The sequence below is a fragment of the Lontra canadensis genome, unplaced genomic scaffold, assembly GCF_010015895.1.
Source record: "Lontra canadensis isolate GAN:19392208 unplaced genomic scaffold, GSC_riverotter_1.0 scaffold2, whole genome shotgun sequence".
Taxonomy (NCBI): domain Eukaryota; kingdom Metazoa; phylum Chordata; class Mammalia; order Carnivora; family Mustelidae; genus Lontra; species Lontra canadensis.
The window spans coordinates 48664800-48686029 of record NW_022630996.1 but is presented as its reverse complement, the minus strand read 5'-3'; the positions used below and the strand labels follow the sequence as shown (position 1 = coordinate 48686029).

Genomic DNA, 21230 nt, shown 5'->3' with positions numbered 1-21230 from the left:
ACAAAATAAACTTACACTGTCAATGTGTAAGAGTTCTTATTTTTCAACAGTCTTATTAATATTTGGTATTATTAGATTCAGTTTTTACCTGTCTTCTGGATATATAACTGTACCTGGTTAGGGATTAATTTTTTATTTCCTAGTTATTAGTAACCTTAAACATGTTTTATATATAGATTGTACATTAACATTTCCTTTTCAGTGAATGCCTATTTTTATCTCTTGTCTACTTTGTTATTAGTTGTATCTTTTCTAACTGCTTTATAAATATTATTATTATATTCTGAATACTAATCATTGGATGATGAAATGCACTGTAAAAGTTTTCTCTCAATGTATCATTAATTTTTTTCTTTTTTAATGGCTTGTTTGCACAACACTTATGTTCTTATGTCCTTTATATCATCTTTTTTTGTAACAATTTGTGTTTTTCTGTGTCTTATTGAACATTTCTATCCCAATCTGGGGATTTGAACATACTCCTTTACATTTTTTTTTCCTCATTTTTTTTTTAAGTTTGCTCTTTGTATATAGATCATCAATCTACTTGGAGTTAATTTGTACGTGTGTTTATGTGTTTATTGTCTAATATAAAGATCTAATATGTAGGCCTGTAGTAATTTAACATAGAGAACCAACTATCTTAGCCCTATTTATTAAAGATGTCCACTTCTCTGGGGTCCTAGAACTGCCATAAGTAAAGTTTCCATATAAGTGTGCCTACTCTATTCTGTAGGTTGCTCTATTCTGTTAACTTGCAGATTAGTTTATATCTGAACAAATAATACATTCTCTTTATAATAACTTACCAGATATGTCTTGAAGGACAGAAAGGCCCATGTTCCCATTCTGATCTCCTTCAAAATTGCTATGACTTTCCTTGGAGCTTTGCTATACCATACAAACTGTAGAATTTGCTTATGGAGTAAAGAAGGATATTAATGTTAAATATTGATTTTTTTCTACCCTTGGACACAATTTATCTGAATATTAAATTTCCTTTTGTCTTTTATGATTTCTTTTTAGAAATAACATTTATTTATGTATTTTTAGAGAGAGCTGGAGGATGGGGAGAGAGAAAATCTTAAGCAGGCTCCACACCCAGTGCATGAGCCTATTGCTGGGCTCAGTGGCACACCCCTGAGATCATGATCTGAGCCAATATCAAGAGTCAGGTGCTTAACCAACTCAGCCAATCAGGTGCCCCATTCATCTATGATTTCTTAAATGGGGTGCACTTTATCTAGTTTAACCATCACTCAAGGCTGCCATTAACATTGTTAACATTTTAATATCATGTAAGATGCCAATAGCTTATTATATAATATTGAGGTGTGTAAGAAGGTTTATGTATGCCAATCCTCACTTATACTAGATTACAAGGCTTGGAGAAGTTTTAAATCTGCTAATTTATTGTTATAAATCTTCATAATATTAGTGAAAATTTTCCTTATCCTTAATTTTATGAATCAACCTCTGACTTCTTTACAATTATGAATTGCCTGTTTCTGGTAACACTCTTTTCTTCATTCTATTTTTTTCTTTTGATTTGTTGCTGACCAACTTGTTTCCATTTTGTTTAAGATGAAGGTAAACAGTATCGAGGGTTTAAGACATAATAATTAGGTACTATTTTACTGATCAACTACTGTTTACAAATACAACACCTCTATTAGGGGTAGGTGACTGCCTCTAAGATAACAAGATGTTACCACTGAAGTTCAGTCAGAGACCTTGTAAAATATTCTAAAGCCAGACAAGCTGATCCTGAAGAGAAATCAGTGCCTTTCCCCGTCCGATGGGCCATGGGTTTCCTGATTTGCTAGACAGTTCCTAGGAAGGATGGGGGAATAGGAAGAAAAAGAGGCATCCAAGGAGTCTGTCTCAGGCGCTTGTGGTCGACTGAGGAAAGCACCTTCTGTGTGTCAGAGCCGTGGACTGAATGAGAGAAAATGAAGGGAGCTTTGCGGTGGTCAAGCTGTAAGATGGTTCTGTGACAACTCACGCTCCTGTAACAAACATGAAATCACACACGATTGGTAAATAGGGGATAATAAAAATGTAAAGTGGATCCTGGCTCATGTGTGATTTTTTTTTTCCCCAGTGTAGAAAACCAGAAGAGTAGAAATATGACAACTGTGAATTAAGAAAGGAAAGGAAAAAGCTACATTGCCTACAGGGGCCATGCTGACTGTATTTAAGAAACTAAAAACCAGTGCCTCCCTGCAGTCTGTCCGTCCCTCACCACCAGTGCACGGGCCCAGCCTTGTTCGGCTATCATTGGCTCATGGCAAAATGCTCTTCCTCCAAGGCCCCCCTGAAATGCAGCTTTTGCCCCAGGACACCCACCATCTCACCATGGGCTCAGCACCCACCACTCCTCCACCAAGAGTCCTTTGTGTTGTCTCGTGCTTTTGGTTTTGGGGGTCAGGGTGCGAGGCATCCAACTTATTTCCTCAACCAATAATTATAAATTTTAATGATAATATTAAATGATGATCATGGTGTTGATGAAGATTGTAAGCTACAAACTAACATAGTTTTTTTAATTCTTTTTTTTAATTTTTTTTTTTTTTTTACTAACATAGATTTTGAGCAAAGCTGATAACCCTGTCGCCCCATAAAGTTGTTATCTAGACAGTGTATTAACAGAATACAAATTTTCTCTGGAATGTAATTATCATGTTATAGCTGACATGCTACGGCACGCACTGGAGTGGCCTGTCATTTCGTTCAAAAAGTATAAATAAAGGACTTCACTTACGTGGTTATTACTTGGATATTACTTTGGTTAGTGACTCAAATGCGTGTTCTTAACCAAACACTGCTGTGAACTCCTGAATGCTATGGCATGAATTTATAAGGTTATACTTGGCTCTGTTTACTCTGAGGAGCAGAGTTTCTGTGTCTAGTAGTCAGGTTTTACCCTAGCATCCATGACAAAACCTAGAAAAGTGCTTTTTAATTCAGGGCTTTAGGAAGATCATAAAATGATTTAATGTGTGTTAATAAACCATGCGATGATTTATCTTACTATCGAAGTAGGCAGGATTATATTTGACAAATGCAGGCTCCTTATGTGAATCTTTAGTTCCTATCTCACCTTTACCGCGTGGCTCTGAGTCCAGCCTAGATTTCTTGCCTTGCATGGCCTGAACACGGGAGTGTTTATTCTGAGGGGCCCCGTTATGGCCTGATGATTTTTGTCTGGTTGTTAACTTCCTCATGTCAAGACTGTGTTACTATTTGCAGAAAAATGATTAGTCTGTGTGTCTGTAATTGCCCGTGGGTCACTTTCAGTGCCAAGTCTTCACCACTACCATTTTTATATATATATTTTTTTTACTGCTACCATTTTTAAAGGGAGATAGTTAGTTTTTCTCCAGTATGTTCATCAAATGCCTGTTGTAAATTGTGTATTCCCAAGGCATGAGCAGGTAGCCAAGAGTCTCTTTAGTTCTGATCCTGCTCTCCATTTCCTCTCTAAAGCTGGAGCAACAGAAGTGATCAGATTCTGTTCTTTCTGGCAAGAAGAAGAGGAGTCTGAACTGGAAACAGGAGCAGAACCGTGGCCCTTGACATTCTCTGATGGACGCCAGCATAAGTCACACACTGTTACAGGGTGTATCTTGTTGCCACTTTCCAGGGTTATCTTTTTAACTATGTTCCCCTGTCTGGATATTGTTTTGTATTTTTGTTTTGATTTCTGTTGTATTGCAGCACAAAATACTTGAGATGATATTCTGCTATTTCACTATTAGAAACTGATGTGACTAAAGTATAAAAAATAGTATTAGATGATTAAAAACACGAATTACAAAGAAATGTCTTTCTTCCAGAATACTCCTTCATAATTATGGGGGAATAGTATTCCTTCCTAATTCATGTTGAGCCCTTATTTATTTTATCTTATTTTTTCTGGAGAAGTAGGGCATCTTTTCGAGGACACAGTGCTTGTATTCAAATACGTGTCTATTCTGGGGCCACAAGATCATGGTGTTTGAGAGTGAACATTAACAGCCAGGTGTTCCTGGCCCTACAGTTCCCAGACTGTCCCTTACACACTGCCCCACTGGTCCTGCTCACTTTGCCTGAACACCCAACCCCCTTCTTCCCAAGAACCCTTTCAAAGGACCAGTATTTGTCAAAGGAAACAATATTTGTTGTATAAACATAGGAAATTTTGTAATTAAAAGCAGAACAAAGGCTAATCTATTTTTTTAAGAAACTGATCAGATGGATTATTTTTGCTACTGCTACAGTTTTCCCAGTAAGAACTTTAGTCAGAGAAAAAGACACTGAATTATGTATTTCATAGATACTACAAAGAAAGATGAAAGAAGTGTAGGGGGGAAGCATGAGCACTAATGGTTCAGGAATACGTGCTTAGGTTTGGGGCAGGAAGAAAACTGATTTTTGATTTGTATGCAAGTAAACAAAGGCATCAGAGGATGGTGTGTGAATGCCTGTCACTAAGAACAGACAGTGATTGCTGAAATGAGAGAGATCAGCAACTAGACATTTTAAAGATTTTATTTATTTTTTTAAAAAGATTTTATTTATTTATTTGACAGAGATCACAGGTAGGCTGAGAGGCAGGCAGAGAGAGGAACGGAAGCAGGCTCCCCACTGAGCAGAGAGCCCGCTGGGGGGCTCGATCCCAACACCCTGGGATCATGACTGGAGCGAAGGCAGAGGCTTTAACCCACTGAGCCACCCAGGCGCCCCAAAATTTTATTTATTAATTTATTTGAGAGAAAGAGAGAGAAAGTGATTGAGTGGGGGAGGAGCAGAGGGAGAGGGACAAGCAGACTTGGCACTGAGCATAGAGCCTGACGCCAGGCTCGATCTTATGACCCTTAGATAGTGACCTGAACCAAAATCAAGAGTCAAACCGTCAATCAATTGAGCCACCCAAGCGCCCCTAAGCAATGAGACATTTTAAAAAGCATTGAGATACCGTTGGGCTACAGTAGTCCTGAACAGCCTAATGAAAAAATGAGGCAAGGTAAAAAACAAAACAAATCACAAGAAAAATGAACCCAAAAAGGAGATCTGTTTGATAGTGATGTGTTTTCATTTATGGATTGTGTCAGTCGACCTCATTATTGTGAGCGTAGGACAATCTGGGGAAGAGTGGGCTTGGAGTGAAGAGTGGGCAGGGTATCCACTGTGCCTTCTCATCCAGGTCACCAGTTGTTAAGAAGTTTTATTTTGGAAAGTCAAAATTGCTCCTGAATGTACATAGTAATTCCTGGAGGAGGGTTTTTTTTTGTTTTGTTTTGTTTTTAATAGTCATTTAAAATTTTTTACAAATCAGTTTCTTCCTGTCTTTTCTGTCTGATTTCCTAAGAACGATGCTACATTGGTAATTATGTTGAAGTTCCAAGTTAATAGATTCTGTTATTACAGAAACTGATCAGATATCATGACTGCATGTACATTATTCTCAATGGCACAGCTTCATAATTTTGAGTACCATTTTAATCTTGCTGCTTCTTATCAACTGATTTGAACCATACACCTCGGGATGCCTGACAGGCAGTGTACTCTATGTTTAATGATTCAAACATTCTTGTGATGTTATGATAATCCACAATTTATATGACAGTAGTGAAAAGACTACTTTAGGTTCACTCTAATGACCGGATATTAAAAATATAACTAATCTTATACCATGAGACACAAAGCTAGCCATGTTAGCATCGACCTTGACAATAAGTATGGGTTCTCATTTCTTATCTCTCATACTGGCTTACAATTTTTTTTTTTTAATTGGGATGCTCTGTGTATGATTGATCCCATTTCAGTGAAGTAGAGTTGACCCTTGAACAACATGTGAGTTAGGGTACCAGCCACCCCTGCAGTCAGAAATCCACATATAACTCTTTCCTCCCCTAAAATGTAACTACTAGTAGCCTACTATTGACTAGAAGCCTTACTGATAACATAAAGTTGATTAAAACATATTTTATGTTTTAGGTAACATATTGTATGTTTTATATATATTATATACTGTAGTCTTACAGTAAAGCAAGCTAATTTGCTATGCTATTGAAAAATCATAAGGAAGAGAAAACAAATTTATAATACTATATTTATCAGAACAAATTCATGTATGAGTGGACCCGTGCAGTTCAAACCAATGTTGTCCAAGGGACAACTACATATTTTAAATAAAATGAAATGCCTCAGAGTTTTAAATGTCCTTGACTACTAATGTTTTCTCCCTTGCTTTTAATGGGAACAGCATTAACCTATGCTTGAAAATTTCTTATGGTTTAGCCTTCAGAATATTAATTACTCCTAGACTCCAGTTTCCTTTAACTAGGATTGGGCTCCATCAAGTCAATACATAATTATTCATTATTTAAATAATCAAAAAGTAGTAAATTTTCATCCACGTAAAGTCTTGTATTTAAAATAAGTGAATTTGGCTCTTGAGGGGTATCTTTTACTTACAGGAAGTACTGTTGAGAATTTCCTTCAGATAGAGCCAAAATAGGAAGACTACAGCTCCACTTCATTACAAAAAAGCGGGTTGTTACAGCTTCAGGTGAAATAATTAATGTTAGCTTATTGATTTTTAAATAGACAGTCCCTGCCATCTGGAATGAAAACATTAGCTAGGGAGAATGCATTGTGGTTTGGTGATACTCCTAGGTTGTGATTAAATCACAAATACAGATGTATGTCGTTGTACCTAGTGAATGTTCTGTTTTATGTGAGTGTTGCTATTAATCCCTGTTTCCCATATTAAAATACGTGATTTAGGGGTGCCTGCGTGCCTCAGTCAGTTAAACATCTGCCTTCAGCTCAGGTCATAATCCCAGGGTCCTGGGATCCAGCCCCTTGTGGGGATCCTTGCTCATCGGGAAGTCTGCTCCTCCCTCTCCCTCTGCCTGCCACTCGCCATGCTTGCATGCTCAGGCTCTCTCTCTCTCCGCCAAATAGAAATAAATAAAATCTTTTATAAAATAAAATATCTGAGCTGACCTCAGAAAGTAAGCGTAGCAAATAGCCTAACACATACTAATCACGTCTTGCTCATTAATTCCACTTATTTTGCAGTTAGAAATCAATGACTTGTTAAATTTACATGGTTTATCAGCCTGAAGAGGGATGAAAGTTTCCATTCTAATTTTTCTTATCTAACATTATGTACTCATTTCTTTCCTCTAGGAAATAACAGAAACTAGTGGCTTTTCTATTCTGTTTTGTAATATTATAGCTTATTTTGGGGAATAGGGATTATTTCAGTTCAGAATACAGACATCTAAGTAGACCTCAATTATTCGCTTCTTGATGCGCGTATTAATAATATGCTATAAGGGGTGCCTGGGTGGTTCAGCTGATTAAGCGTCTGACTCTAGATTTAGACTCAGGCAATGATCTCAGGGTTATGAGATTGTGCCCCCTGGTCAGTTCCGTGCTCAGCAGGGAGTCCGCTCTGAGGGTTCTCTCTTCCTCTCCCTCTGCCACTCTCCGTGCTCCTGTCCTCGATTTCTCTTTCTCTCTCAAATAAAAATAAATAAATCTTTAAAAAAATAATAATGTGCTATAATAATAATAACTACAGGGTAATGAGAACCTATTATATTCTTGCCATAGTGGTAGAAATGTCATATTCATATTTCTAAATATTAAAGCAACCGTGCAGATGTTAATTTTTAAAAGTCTTTGCTATGTTTATTTTGTAATCATGATTTCTTGGTCTTTATTAACTTGATACGACTTGGGGAAATTAGTACGCCTTTCCCTTTTTTGTTGCATATGTTTGGGGGCGTAGGAGGAACAAAATGTGAGAGAATAGGCAGAGTGTGGAGGGGGCAGAAGGATGAAGCTGAAGAGAGACGCAGTAAATGGTTCCATGAACCCTTCTGTAAGCGGTATCAACCAAGAAAACACAAAGTTCGCAAGATGAGTATTTTCTTCTCTCATGGACTTAGAAAGTATGATAATTCAGGACCATTTTCAGCATATATTAATTATATAGCTTTGTGGCATATGTTTCCTCTCAGATGTGATGTGTATATTCTTTTTTTCTTATTTCTTAAGCTGCACAGATGACAGTCTTGAAGCACTTTTACTACAATATTCAGCAGATACAAATTTGAGCATATAAACCAATTTTATGTAGCAGAAAGCACTGTTAGCTGCAACGAGAAGGTCCTCCTGTCAAGTAACAATTCTATACTTGGGCTTCCTATATCTGAGGAAGTACTTGACGGGCATGCCTCCCTCAGCTGGGTTCACAACTCATCTGCAACACTAAACGCAGATAAAATAAAGGTCACATCTTGGTTAAAGGTTTGTACATGAAAGCCCCTTGCATATAGAGCCAATATTTTGTCCAGATGGTAACTGTAGAGGACATGTTCTCTTTCAGCCTTTTTCTTCTCCCATTTCCTCTCAAGGTCTTTATCTCAATGCTCTGGTGCTCCGTATGTGATGCCGAGTTTAATATTTTTTAAGTGAGGGGGCGCCTGGGTGGCTCAGTGGGTTAAAGCCTCTGCATTCGGCTCAGGTCATGATCCCAGAGTCGTGGGATCGAGCCCCGCATCGGGCTTTCTGCTCAGCAGGGAGCCTGCTTCCCTTCCTCTCTCTCTGCCTGTCTCTCTGCCTACTTGTGATCTCTGTCTGTCAAATAAATAAATACAATTAAAAAAATGTTTAAAAAAATATTTTTTAAGTGAGGGAATTGTGACTAAGGAAGGTTAAGTAACTTATCCAAACTCTACGGCTTATAACTGATTACTAAGTGACAGAGGGTGGGATTCAAGTCAAATTCCATCTGAATCCACAGCCCCTTCTCCACTCATGAGTCACACAGTGTAGGGTGTTCTGTAGTTGCCCTTCATATGAAAGGTATTCTATGTTTTTCATGAATTGAGTATAACTTAATATCTCATGCTGAAGTTTCCATATTTTCCAGAATATATCTCTCTTTGATTTAGAAAATATGTGAACATAAGTCCCTTCCTTCAAAAGACGTAGACCAAGTCAATGAGAATATAAAGTGGGCCTTGTTTGATTAGAGCTTTGATGTTTTCAGAAGAGTCATGTCATTGTGTCCTGGATCCAGGCTGGCCATCATTAGAAGAGCCCGGAGAGCCTTAAGAGCACAGCAATAATTGTGGACATTTTCAAAACTCCTTTTCAGTAAAAATAGTTTCAAAATGGAAATGTGTTAAATAAATTCTCTATGATCTTGAATGTTTTAATTTCCTGTGTTTACTCCTAGGAAAATAAAGCATGGTAGAATTTATAATCTCTGTGTTTTATACTGATGATACAGATCTTATGATTGGTTACCATATTGTCCTGAAAAGTATTGTGTGTGATGTCATCATTGTATTTATCTGACCAGGGTGATGTTGGTATTGGGTGTGTGAGGTAACCTCCCAAGATAGGAAAATGAAGTCTGGAGATAGATTTGGGGGAGGGTGGGTGGTGAGATGGGAATGGCTGATGCATAAGATGATAGAAACTGTTTGCTTGACACTTACCTGTGCAAAATCAACACATCATGTGTATTTACATAGATTCCCTTATCATATAGAGCGCTTACTGTTTGTTAGGCAGGGTGCAGTAGGCATGTAAGTGAATGACGGTTCTCTTCCTGGCTTGCTGATACCTAGCATGGCGAACACATGTGGAGCCCAATTGTTGAAATAGCCAATGACTCTTGTTATGACAGAAGTTAGGATAGAGTTAGGTCTTCTCATTCATGACTGCTTAGATCAGGGAAGGCTTTTGCCAAGGAAGTAACACAGGGGCAAAAGTTTGAAAGATGAAATAGACTTACTATTTTTTTTTTGCTCTGGAGAAGATGATGAAACAGCAAGGGCCACTATTTTCTTCCGTGAAGTTACCAAATATGAGATTTTTCTTTGGGATGAAAGGGGGGAAAAAAAAGAGGTATCTGGTATCTGTAAAAGTCATACTTAAAGGATGCAAAGGATGAAAGTAAAAGGATAGAAAAATATCTATCAGACAAATGTTCATGAAAAGAAAATCTGCTAAATGAAATAGTCCTGAAATAGCAAAGATTCCTTCCTTACCCATGGGATGTCTGATAAACTTAGTGGTATGGCTAATTGCAAATGTTTGTACTTTAGTTATACACCATTGCTATAAATATTTTTGATCAGTCAAAAAATAAGTGTTGGGCGCTTGTTATTTCTTAAATATGGAGTTGGCATCCAATTAGATCGTTTAAGTCAGAATTTAATTGCAATATCAAAAAATGTTGCTATTTTCAGTGGCAAGCTTTCTGGCATGCTCTTGATTTAACGTGGTGATAGGTAGTGGTTTGCTATGGTAAATATCAGCTTGACCTTTGTGGCAAGAAATGACATTTCTGGGTTGATTTTGTGTGTGTGTGTGTGTGTGTCTGCTATACTTATATTAGCATGTGAAAATCAGTCTTACCATAGCTCTCAAATACAGCGTTCATCCAGTTGTTACGTATCACAATTGATTTTTGGTGATCAGAATTTATTTATTTGTAAGATGATAAATACTAAGGTGTGGCTACAGAAGAAGGACACTTACTTTGTGAAATAATATAAAATTAAATTTTCGAGGCATACCAAATAGTGAAGCTCAGAATGCTAATTTTACTTAACTGGAATTCTTCCAGCATTTTGATTTTCATAGCCCTGTAGCCAAGAATAATGTTTTGTCTTAAAACTAAGATCTCTATCTAGAGTCTCTCTGGTCTCATAAATATCTTCTACATACATGGTTTAGTAAACATAGGATAGTTTAGTCAAGGTTGGTTTGTATTTCAGAGTCGATGCTGTTAGAAAGAAAATGATGTTTGATTACCAGTGTGAACCATTACCTGCCATTTAAAGCAAAAGCAAGATTTCTGGTTGATGCTTATTGATATTTCCATTCAGGTATATTGGTATGTACACTAATATGAAATCATTTTTCTATGTGAAATAATTTTTGAGTACCATGATACAAAGTGTAAAAAAAAAATACTGTTGTAAGTTTCTCAAGTGACTTTTGCAGGGAGAGAAAGTTGAAACTGAAGCTATATTTCTTTCAGAACTTTGAGTCAGAGTGGTATAATCAATGGAATTTACCAATTAAAAATAGAACATATGGACATGAGCCAATGCAGTTGATAACCAGACTTTTCTAGAAACTCTGCCATCACTGCAGTTACTAGATCCAATACTATAAAGTGTAGTACCCACAATGCATTTTTATGTTAATTTATTTGGACTAATATCTTTAAAATACTACCAAAAAAGATATTGAATACTTTGTTTGCTCAGATTATACTAGATGGTGATGACTACATTAAGGAGTCCTGTGAGATCATTTCTGCTATAGTCTGATTCTGACCTGTCTACAAGCCAAGAAAAATAAAGACAAAAAATGGATATGCATTACATTTCACTGATTTCAACAAAAGATAATTTTTTCAGACATGCACCTAGCTTTTTAAAATTATGATTTATTATTGATTTGAAGTTAATTATTGAAATTTTAATAAGATACTATGGTAGAATGAATAACAACGCAAGGTAGAATGAATAACAATGCAGTATTACATGTAGAATATTATATCATTAATACTTTCTCCTCCTGGACGGGCTGCTCTGAGCTCTGCATAGAGGGACTGATGTGCAACTGGCAAATTTTTAGAAAAACAGAACCTAGAACAACATAACTTAGTGAAGAAGATCAGTGCACACATCCCTATCGTCCTAAGTGTACAATGCTGGTCTCGTCTGCCATCACAGAGATCATTTTTGGGATGATCCTCCTTTTTATACCTTGAAAGGTCAGGGTCTTCAGCAGTCTCTTACCTCATTTAATGATTTTCATTTGGGAAAATTGTTCTCTAGTAATACTGGCTAGTTTAAAATTGGGTCCACAAAAGATACGTTACCCATTTACATTTAGCCCTCTAATCATTGCTTTGGAAAGGTTGATCTACTGATTCTCACACTTTGTTATGTGTCAGAATGAATTGGAGGGCATGTAAAGTACAGATTCCTCCCAGAGATTGTGATTTAGTAGATCTGGGATAGGGGCCAATAAATTGCCATTCTACCAAGTTCCCAGGTGACCCTGATGCTCTGTAGTCCCCTAGAAACAGCATAAATCATGGATCAACCCTTCCCATTTGAAGGGAAAAGTTAGAGAAGAAGTTATTATCAATCCAATCAAGGCCACCGATTGTTAAGAGTTTTTGTGGATGTTGCTTTGTTTTCATATCAAACAGTCTCCCTGGAATTTCTTTGCTGATGTGTTTTCCCAGACCCTTTACCTGCTCTTGGGTGGAGGCAAGATTTCCTTATCAGAAGACCATTTGGTAACCAATTAGGTTGTTTCAGTGGAGAGGAATCACTGTAAATTGAATATCCATTGTCTCATAGGAATTGGCAATGTTGCTCCAAAAGAGAGAAAATTCAGATAAAGAAGCTATTTGAATTAGAAATAAAAATGAGTATACTGTACTCTATATTCCCTGTTCTTTGGAGTCTGTGGGTTCTAAGTCTACTGCCTGCAGGCAAATATGTATAACCGTGACAGCAGTTTGAGAAACGTGAGGGTGGGAGAAGATGCAACGTGAATGCCTTAGGGAACAAGAGAGGAATTACAGGTATTGGTGAATAATGTGTAGCTTTCCTATAAAGTGCAATTAATAGTTCAGGCAAACAAGTTTTAAAGTTTGGTGCATCTAGATTCCAGAATCATGGGATTTGATGCTGCATGAAAAGTCTGCGTCTGATTACAGATGAACAGAGGGTACCTTATGGTTTTAGAATAAATCAGATTACACGACCTTCTTTGCTTCTTTCCAGTGGGTCTGTAGTCAGCACCTAAGACTGGTTTGAGAAAATGTCATTGCGAGCTAGGGGTCTGAGGATATTTCTGGAAATCCTTCGATGCCATGTAGATAGTTTTTTTTTTTTTTTTAAAGATTTTATTCATTTATTTGACAGACAGAGATGACAAGCAGGCAGAGAGGCAGGCAGAGAGAGAGGAGGAAGCAGGCTCCCTGCTGAGCAGACAGCCTGATGTGGGGCTCGATCCCAGGACCCTGGGATCATGACCTGAGCCGAAGGCAGAGGCTTAACCCACTGAGCCACCCAGGCACCCCTAGATAGTTTTTTATACATCTTTTTATTTTGCCTATATACCTGCATAATAAGCATAGGAATTGTCATAATCACTTTCGAATGATGTTTTGGTGTCCCTCTTATATGTTTATTACTAGTTTTGCATATTCTGTTTAAAACCACTGAGAAACAATTAGACAGTGGTTTCATTTTTCAACAGTAGATTATATTAAAAATTATTGAATGAGTGTAAAATGAATGTAAAGTGATTTTTAGATCAGCTTCCAACATTTTTATTAAATTGAATTAACATTTATTATATTGACATTTTTAAAATGCCTATTTATTCTAGACTGGCATTTGAGTTAGCTTACTATGATTTTTATATCATAGAACTTAAAATCTTTCTTTCCAAGTCAGTAAAACTGGTTTTATAAATGCCCAAAAAGAAATTTAGTGACATTTCTTCACAGACATTGTTGAGATGATGTGAGAGGAATTATGCAGTAGTCTTAATATTGAAGTTGTTGGTTAATGGAACCATGGTAATCAATATACTTGGGGTGATTTTAATGATGCTTATTTTTCCTCTGAGAAACAAGTGATACCTATTTTATGATAAATGTCCCGTGTCTTTTCACTTGAAACTAACTTTTCATTGTTAAGAGGTGAAAGACAAGACTGCTAATGGAAAAAACAAATAAACAAACACTGAAAAAATGTGGGATGAAATGTAAATAAATCTCAAGTGGAATAACTTGGTCAACATGAGGAAGTCACATTGCATTATTTTATGTGGAATGCCTTTTCCTGGAACCTCTGAGAAATAGGATAATTACTAACTCACTCTTTTGGAGTTTTATTTTATTTTTTATGATGATAAAAGCTGGGAAACTGTTTTTGTCAATTGTGGTTTGAGGGTATGATTTAAATTTAAAATGAAAAAAGATGTCTATTATGTCATTAGTGAGATTATGTTATTCCTCTTACATGTTTATCACTAGTTTTGCATATTCTGTTCAAAAGCACTCTGAAACATTGGGTGGTTCTATTTTTCATCACTAGATCATGTTAAAATTTATTCTGAATCTCTCTGATAATAATCCCCGAACAGGATGGCAGACTTGAGAATGTGATGGGAAGCCTGTTGCGTTAGAGACCACCTGCCCCAGACTAAGCAAGTCCCCTTAGTCATAAATTCATTAATGAGTGCTTTCCTAGCCTTAGTAACCTTCAGCACACCCTTTTTTACTTTCCTTGTGTCTAAAATAGGGAGCTCATTTGTCCTAAATGAGTGGATTTCTTCTTACTATGAGAAGCTATTGTTCAAAAGAACTCTTGCATATTACGGTATAAACAAAATAAAAGGAAGGTTGCAGTGGTTAGGGGAAGAACCTCTTTTAGAGAGTGCTGTGAGTCCACTCCCAGGTTCCACAGCATCCTGAGGGACAGGGAATTTGAACACCATTGTAGCAAAATCTAAGTTTCCCCCCAGGTCCAAAATGCGATGCTCGGGTCCATCATCCCTGAGATAAATTGCCAACTCCACAGGATTTCCATCTCTTGAATTTTATATAATGATTTCTTAACTGAGTCAAAGTTTAGTTGTAATATCAAATGGAATTAAATTTTTTTTTTTGACTGACAGGAACATAGGATTTTCTTGTTTTGACTTAATTCACATGCACTTCGGAATAATTTCTTTTTTAAAAACCTTGTAACTTATCGGTCAGAATATAATTTTTCAAGAGGTAGAAGTTAATCTATGAAAGAAGGACAATTCAGTGCCACTTTCTTCAGCCGTGGGTTATCTGCCTAACGACTCAACAGTCTTCCTCCCTTCCACCCGAACTCTATGTCTCCTTGTTCTCTCTCCCCTGCCCCACACTCTGTGGTTGACCAAGATCCTTCCTTCATCTGATTGTTCTGGGAACCTTGAAACACACTGCTTTTCCCCTTTCCTTCTCTGTTGCTACGAATATGTCAAGAATGACATTCTCCCTGCTGATCTAGTTTAGAAAAGTGAGAAGAGTTCTCAGAACTAGTGGATTATCAATTTTGGGTGTGCCCTTGGGAGTGGCTAGACGCTCCAACCCAGTTTGTGATACAGAATTTATTTCTCATAGAGAAATGGTGCTATAAGCATCCACCAGAGACTATATAATGTTTAGTAGTATACAGTACAGCTCATTTCCTCTACAGGTGAATGCCACAATGTTTGTTGGTCTGGGAGCCTATCCTCTATTATAAATGCTATTTCTGTAGAAAAGTGGGGTCTGTCTTTCAGGTAGAGGTGAATGCAGAATATTCCGAGCTGGGGACTCAGCTTATTTATTGATTGATCTACAGGTGCATATATTATACTCAGTGGTTCTGCGTCTATCCATTAAACAGCGTCCACACTTCTTTTCCTTTTTCTTTTCCACGTTGAATTTAGCCTCAGAGGCTGAAATAGAGGGGACATTTTCAGATCTGAGCTATGTTTTCTTTTTAATTTGATAGAATAGAAACTGGATGCAATAAAATTGAGAGGTGGTACTGAGATCCTGTTAGGGTTTGTGAAATGGACAATTGCCTTACATAAATAGCAAGTAAAAAATCCAGCGAGTTCCTCATAAACATTTTATTCTGGGGTGTGCTTATTTTCTGAAACTACCTCTACTAAATCTCCTGTCAGTCTTGAAACTCGAAGGCAGAAAAGCTTCTAGTGCTACAGCCAACTGCAGTGTAGCCGGAGAAACAGGCAACAAAAATAGAACACCAGGATTGCTGTGCGTGGGTGAGGCAGAAACCACATTATGAGCAAAAGCTTCCAGTATTATTTTAGAACCAATACAGAGCTCTGCACTTCTCTCCTCTCTCTTCCAAAAACACATACTATAAAAATAAAATGAAATTAAATGTATGTGCATTTGCCCTCTTAGAATTATGATTCTTAATTTTTTTTTTTTTGCCTGCCTTTCTTTGGAGGCGAATCTCCCGTGTGGAAATACAGTGTGTAAAGCAAGCTTGGAGGGAGGAAAGAGTTAATTGCTTTTAAGGCCCTGCAATAGAGAATTATGGTTTGAAAGATAGAGGCTGGACAGCTGGGTTTGCTGGGGTATTTTTAAATGCATTAATGCAGGCTCCAATCACTCGGCCATGCTTGACCTATTTTTGGCTCAGGCCGACCATTGTTCTATTTCTGTGCCTGTGGGCCATGCCGTTGTTGATTCATATGCAAATGGATTATCACTAGCTTTAGCCAACTTGAGCTGAGGGAGACCAGAGAGGGGGAAGAGACACACACAAACAGATAGAAGGGCGCCGGCCGAAGCCACTTGCAGGACTGAGGGTTCCTGCCACGAAACTCTAGCAGCCTGAAGAACTAGAAGCCAGGTTTAATTGGTTTCTTTTTCTCGTGGGTAGAGTTAATATTTTTCTACTTATTCTGACAAAGCAATAACCCCGAAGCACATTCCTGTTTCCCACCTGCTTTTAGTTTCCGGGAGAACCTAAACTCCAGAGAGCCATAGCATCCACTCGGTCCTTTCTGCTCTGTACACAGGTTGGTAACATAGGAAAAGTGTCCAGGTCTTTGAGAGAAGTGTATGTCCACCTTAACAGCAAGGAAATCATTGTTGAAGTTGGTCGGCTACTGCCTCTCCTCGGGGAGGAGGGAGGACCAGGGAGGGCAGCTCCTGGGGCCCGTGCACTGAGCAGCGATGAATCTTTCATGTAGCTGAAGTAAGAGTGATTGGAATATGCTGCAGACAATTTACGAGAGTGACTCGTGTTTTTCCTCAGATGGGGTGGCTGGACGAGAGCAGCTCTTGGCTCAGCAGAGAATGCACAGTATGATCAGCTCAGGTAAGCTCCTCTTCCATAACTGAGACATTTTATGTGTGAAAGGAGGCTGACTTGGGAAATGGAGCTAAGAGAAAGCACCTCTCAAGGATTTGTGCTTTTGGTGTTGATGTTGCTGTTTTCCTGGTGCGTCTGTAGGGTTTAACTTAGATCCCTTCCATTACCGTTTCTGTGCATATTCAGTGTTTAGGGATGACAGCTTCTGAATGAAATCTCAAAGCTTCTGGGGAAAGCTGGGACTGAGATAAGTGAAATGTAGTTGGGGGTGCTTTGCCTTACTGTGCAACTAGAAGAAGGAGATCTGTGCTGATGGCAAGGGATTCTAATGGGACTTTTAAAATCAGGTAAGTTCAGAGTGGAGCTTCCTTCAGTTTGGACTGCAGCCTGCGCTAGCCCGATGCTTTTAGATTTACAGTGTGCATCCAGAAACACAGCTCTTTCTAGACCTGCCTTCCAAAATGGGTTTGCTTGGAGTTGCAAAGGTAGTTTTTAATGCGGCTTTCTCTCATCAGCCCCAAATAAAACTATTTAGTGGTGGGATACAATTATTATTAGCAGATGGTTGATATAATTTTCTCGAACAACATTTGGAGAGTCTAGCGTTGTCAGGCAGATGGACGGCATAGCACACACATAAAGGTGTTACATGCAGGTGTGGCCCTTGAAAGAATAACAGTAACAGATTCTTGTTTCCCAGCCGTCTGTACTTTGTGCCTTGAAGGGGATATGCTGGGGAAGATCAAGCTTGTCAGCGTTATCAATTTCTATTTGTGAAAAGAGCAGACTCTCCCGGCCGTATCACTTAGTTGTAATTGTTGCTCTTCATATTTAATCCTACAGCCAGTTCCTAAAGCTTGGGGGCTTTTTAAAATTTCTGTCCTCTTTGGAATGCTTCCGTCTAAATTGGCTTAAAGTTCTCTCTCACGTCTTTTTGAGTTCCTTTGTGGGCTTAATCGTAATTCTAGATCACCACAGAGATCTCCCTGCAAAGAAGGCAACATATAGCAGCGTTTGCTAGGGTAGAGCTAGACGTGAAAGAAATATTCCACAGGTTGGCACGATGTCTGCTCAGTACTGAGCACCTTCCCATTTACAGCTCTATGTCTGAAGCAAGTTTTCTTTTAAACCTCGGTCAGCTGTGATGATTTTAAGATCCTTCTCCTGACCCGATTATTTTCTTGCACTCAGACTAAGAGATCGGTTTTGTGTCATTTGAGATGTTTGTACTTAATGTGACAGGATTTCTATTACTTAGTAGTATCCGCTTTTCTGAAGCAAACGTATGAGGATTTTAATACGGTTTATTTTCTATGGTCATTGTGGCTGTAAAGTTGACAAAAGCTTGGGGAGGGGTCAGCTGGTGGGTCTCAAATGGAACTCGTCGCTTAATTTAGCATTTTGTTTTTTAAATATGGATCGACTTTTTAAAAATAACCAGTTTAGGGATCTTTTCAGTACTACACTTAATCCTTTCAGTCCTTGCCTCTGTGTAGCAAGTTTAATGTTTCTTCCACATGGTAGAAACAAAGCTGTGCCTTTCCAGCAGGGACTGGCTGCTGACACTGAAACTCTTGCCACAGGCTACAGGTGTTTGCAAGCCTCCCTGTTTTCAATGTCTTCGGTAATCACATGTAACTTTACTCCATTTTTCAGTTGAGATTGCCATTTTCCTGATGCTAAGGCAATAATATTTTCAAGCAGGGAAGTACTTCAGACTGTCCATACTGTTGTCGGTTCTACAGGAAGGGAAGCATCCTTTAAGCACCAACTATTAAATGAAAAGTGATGTAGATTGACATCAACTCCCAAACCTGTCTGGTAGAAATAAGAAAACTCCAGGTTCTGTTTATTTTTAAAATTTGAAATATGAAATCATGTGCATCCATACTACCATGTTGTGTAATATTTGATTTTGTTCAATATGATATGACCTTAAATTTAATTCCCCCACTGTTTATTGTGTACTTCCTCTGAGGCGTTGGCTCTCAAACTTGGAGTCATCAAGAGTCTTTTACAAAATACTGAAGCCTCGGTCATACCCCCAGAGTTTCTGACTTAACTGGTATGGGAACTAACCTGAATATCGGAATTTTTAAAATCTTACGAGCAAACCTAAGGTGCAGTAAACTTTGAGTATCACGGACGTATGGGTAGGAGGAAGTGATGGGGATCCTGGTGACCCATTTCACTAGGGTTTTCCTTTAAGTCAATTGCTAAATTTGGGGTGTGTTTGTCTTAATTTATCTACAAATTTCATTCCACCCCCTTTTGGACCAGTGGCATGGGTGTGATTGATAGACCTAGGAATGGATGGAGTCTGCGGATCTGAAAGAGGTATCTGGTAGCTGTGCAGAGTGGTGGAGAGAACGCTATTTGTTCTGGGAGTCAAGAGCTCTGTGTTCTAGCGAAAGCCAGTTGTATAACTGGTTACTCATCTGTAAACTGAACAATAAAGATTTCCTCCTGTTTACCTCTTGGCATTCATATGAGGTTCAGATCTAACAACGTGTTATTAAAGTGCAGGCTCACTATTATTATAACTATATTTTTAGTGAGTGAACCTGGGCTTCTGGCTCTTCAGTACCAAGCCCTATCTTGCCAAACAAACTAGATAGATGAATTTGATGGTATATTACATGGAACAGTGATGTTTTGTTTTGATAATAAGTTTTATTTGGTTATTTTATACATCAGCTACTTTTTTTTTTTTTTTTGGTTTCCCTGGTCTGATAAGAACCAGTCTTTTCCTTGTGCAAATTGTGACTGTAAATCAGAGTAGCTTGTGTGTGTGTGCAAGCGTGCATGCACGTGTGTGCATGAGTATTCTGTAAAATGTCTCATTATGTAATAATCAAACACAAAGAATTTGCAGAATATGTAATTGAACAGTGAAAACCCAATAGCAGATTTCTTGGGATTAATTGTTTTAAAAAGCTTTGTTTTGTTGTCAGCTATTGCTTTGAACTTCCCATTTTCTATTTTAGTTAAACTGGATACTGTGCATTAATAAAGATGATTTTCTTCAGAGTTCTTTATAGACTGTTGAATCGCAAATATTTTTGGTTCCATTTTTTTTTTTCCCGAATATTGACTCAGCTAGGCAAGACATGTTAGGTAGAACTAGGTACTACAGCATAAGCTGCTAATGTGTTTTTAGTTTAAAAGCTCTATAGTATTGAATCTTGGAATTCGTCATGAGTGACCCATTTTGCTAGGTCAGTCTCTACTTTTGTGGCTTGTGTGGGCCAGTATAAGTGATAACTGTGGCAGAAACTGAAGCATGTACAAATATTGACTCAGGTCACTTAGCAGTAGCTGGCAGAATTGGGGGCATTCTCCTTTTGCCAGGCATGTTGCTTAACATGTTGGACAGCAGAACTGTCCAGACAATATTGGAACAATTACTATAAAAGAATTTCCTAGAGCTTGTACAGCATTAATGTAAAATACATTTAAAATAAGGAAAACTCGTATTTTTACTATGTATTCTTATTTTAGGGTATAAAAGAAAAGCATTTAAATCTAAATCCTGAATTTCTTTTATGGAAAACGTATCTTCACCCTTTCGGAATCTTTTTTCCCCCCTTTGGTGTGCATTGTCAAGGGGAAAGGAACATTTTAGATTCAGTAGCCATTTATGTCTACTTGGAAAGCAGAATCTAATTATGAAAATGTAAGTCTGTGAAATGCTCCTGTCATGTCAAGAATCACTTCTGGTATTTCCCATAATTACTGTTTTGCTTGTTCTCTAACTCAAGTTATCTTCACTTACGTGGCTGTTATCAATTTGAATATCTGATAGGTGGTGATCAGAAAGCTGGTTATAAATAGACCCATTGAGGATGGGGACAAGAATGAGTATTTTATATTTCTGTGGACGACACCAGTGGAATAACTGTTTCATCCATTGAGCAAGAAGATTCAATAAAATGCCTCAGAAGACTAAAATAAACCGAAATTCTGAATTTAAAAACAAGGATTTTGATTTTGAAAATGAGAATTTGAAAATACGCTACATAATTTCTCACCTCTGATAGATAATGAAGAGATCCCAGAATGGTCTAAGTTGGCAAACACTCACCCTGCACACGCATGCACATACACACGCGCACGCACACACACGTGCACACGCGCACATGCATGGGTACAATATTCAGCATTAAGTGTGTATGGAAAATGATATGACCTACCATCTCAGAAGCTAATAGTCAAGGAAGAAATGGAACCGGTGGGGGGGTGGGGGTTGATCCAAACAGAGAGACCTAACAGGGCCTGCATCCTAGGCCTCCTAAA

General features: G+C 37.9%; 1 protein-coding gene across 11 annotated transcripts in view; it reads left to right on the top strand.

The window, feature by feature from the left end:
* Positions 1–21230, top strand: part of HDAC9 (histone deacetylase 9) — an 856076-nt gene that overhangs the window by 310955 nt on the left and 523891 nt on the right. For 7 of the 11 annotated variants that reach the window (XR_004384558.1, XR_004384557.1, XM_032873697.1 and 4 more), the window contains one exon: positions 16878–16940. The exons of 1 other annotated variant lie outside the window; for it this stretch is intronic. Coding sequence is in view for 8 of the 10 variants with exons in the window: in XM_032873697.1 (XP_032729588.1) it covers positions 16878–16940 (63 nt within the window). In the remaining 2 variants the exon portion in view is untranslated. 3 more of the 11 variants (XM_032873711.1, XM_032873726.1, XM_032873718.1) reach the window with 3 other exon arrangements.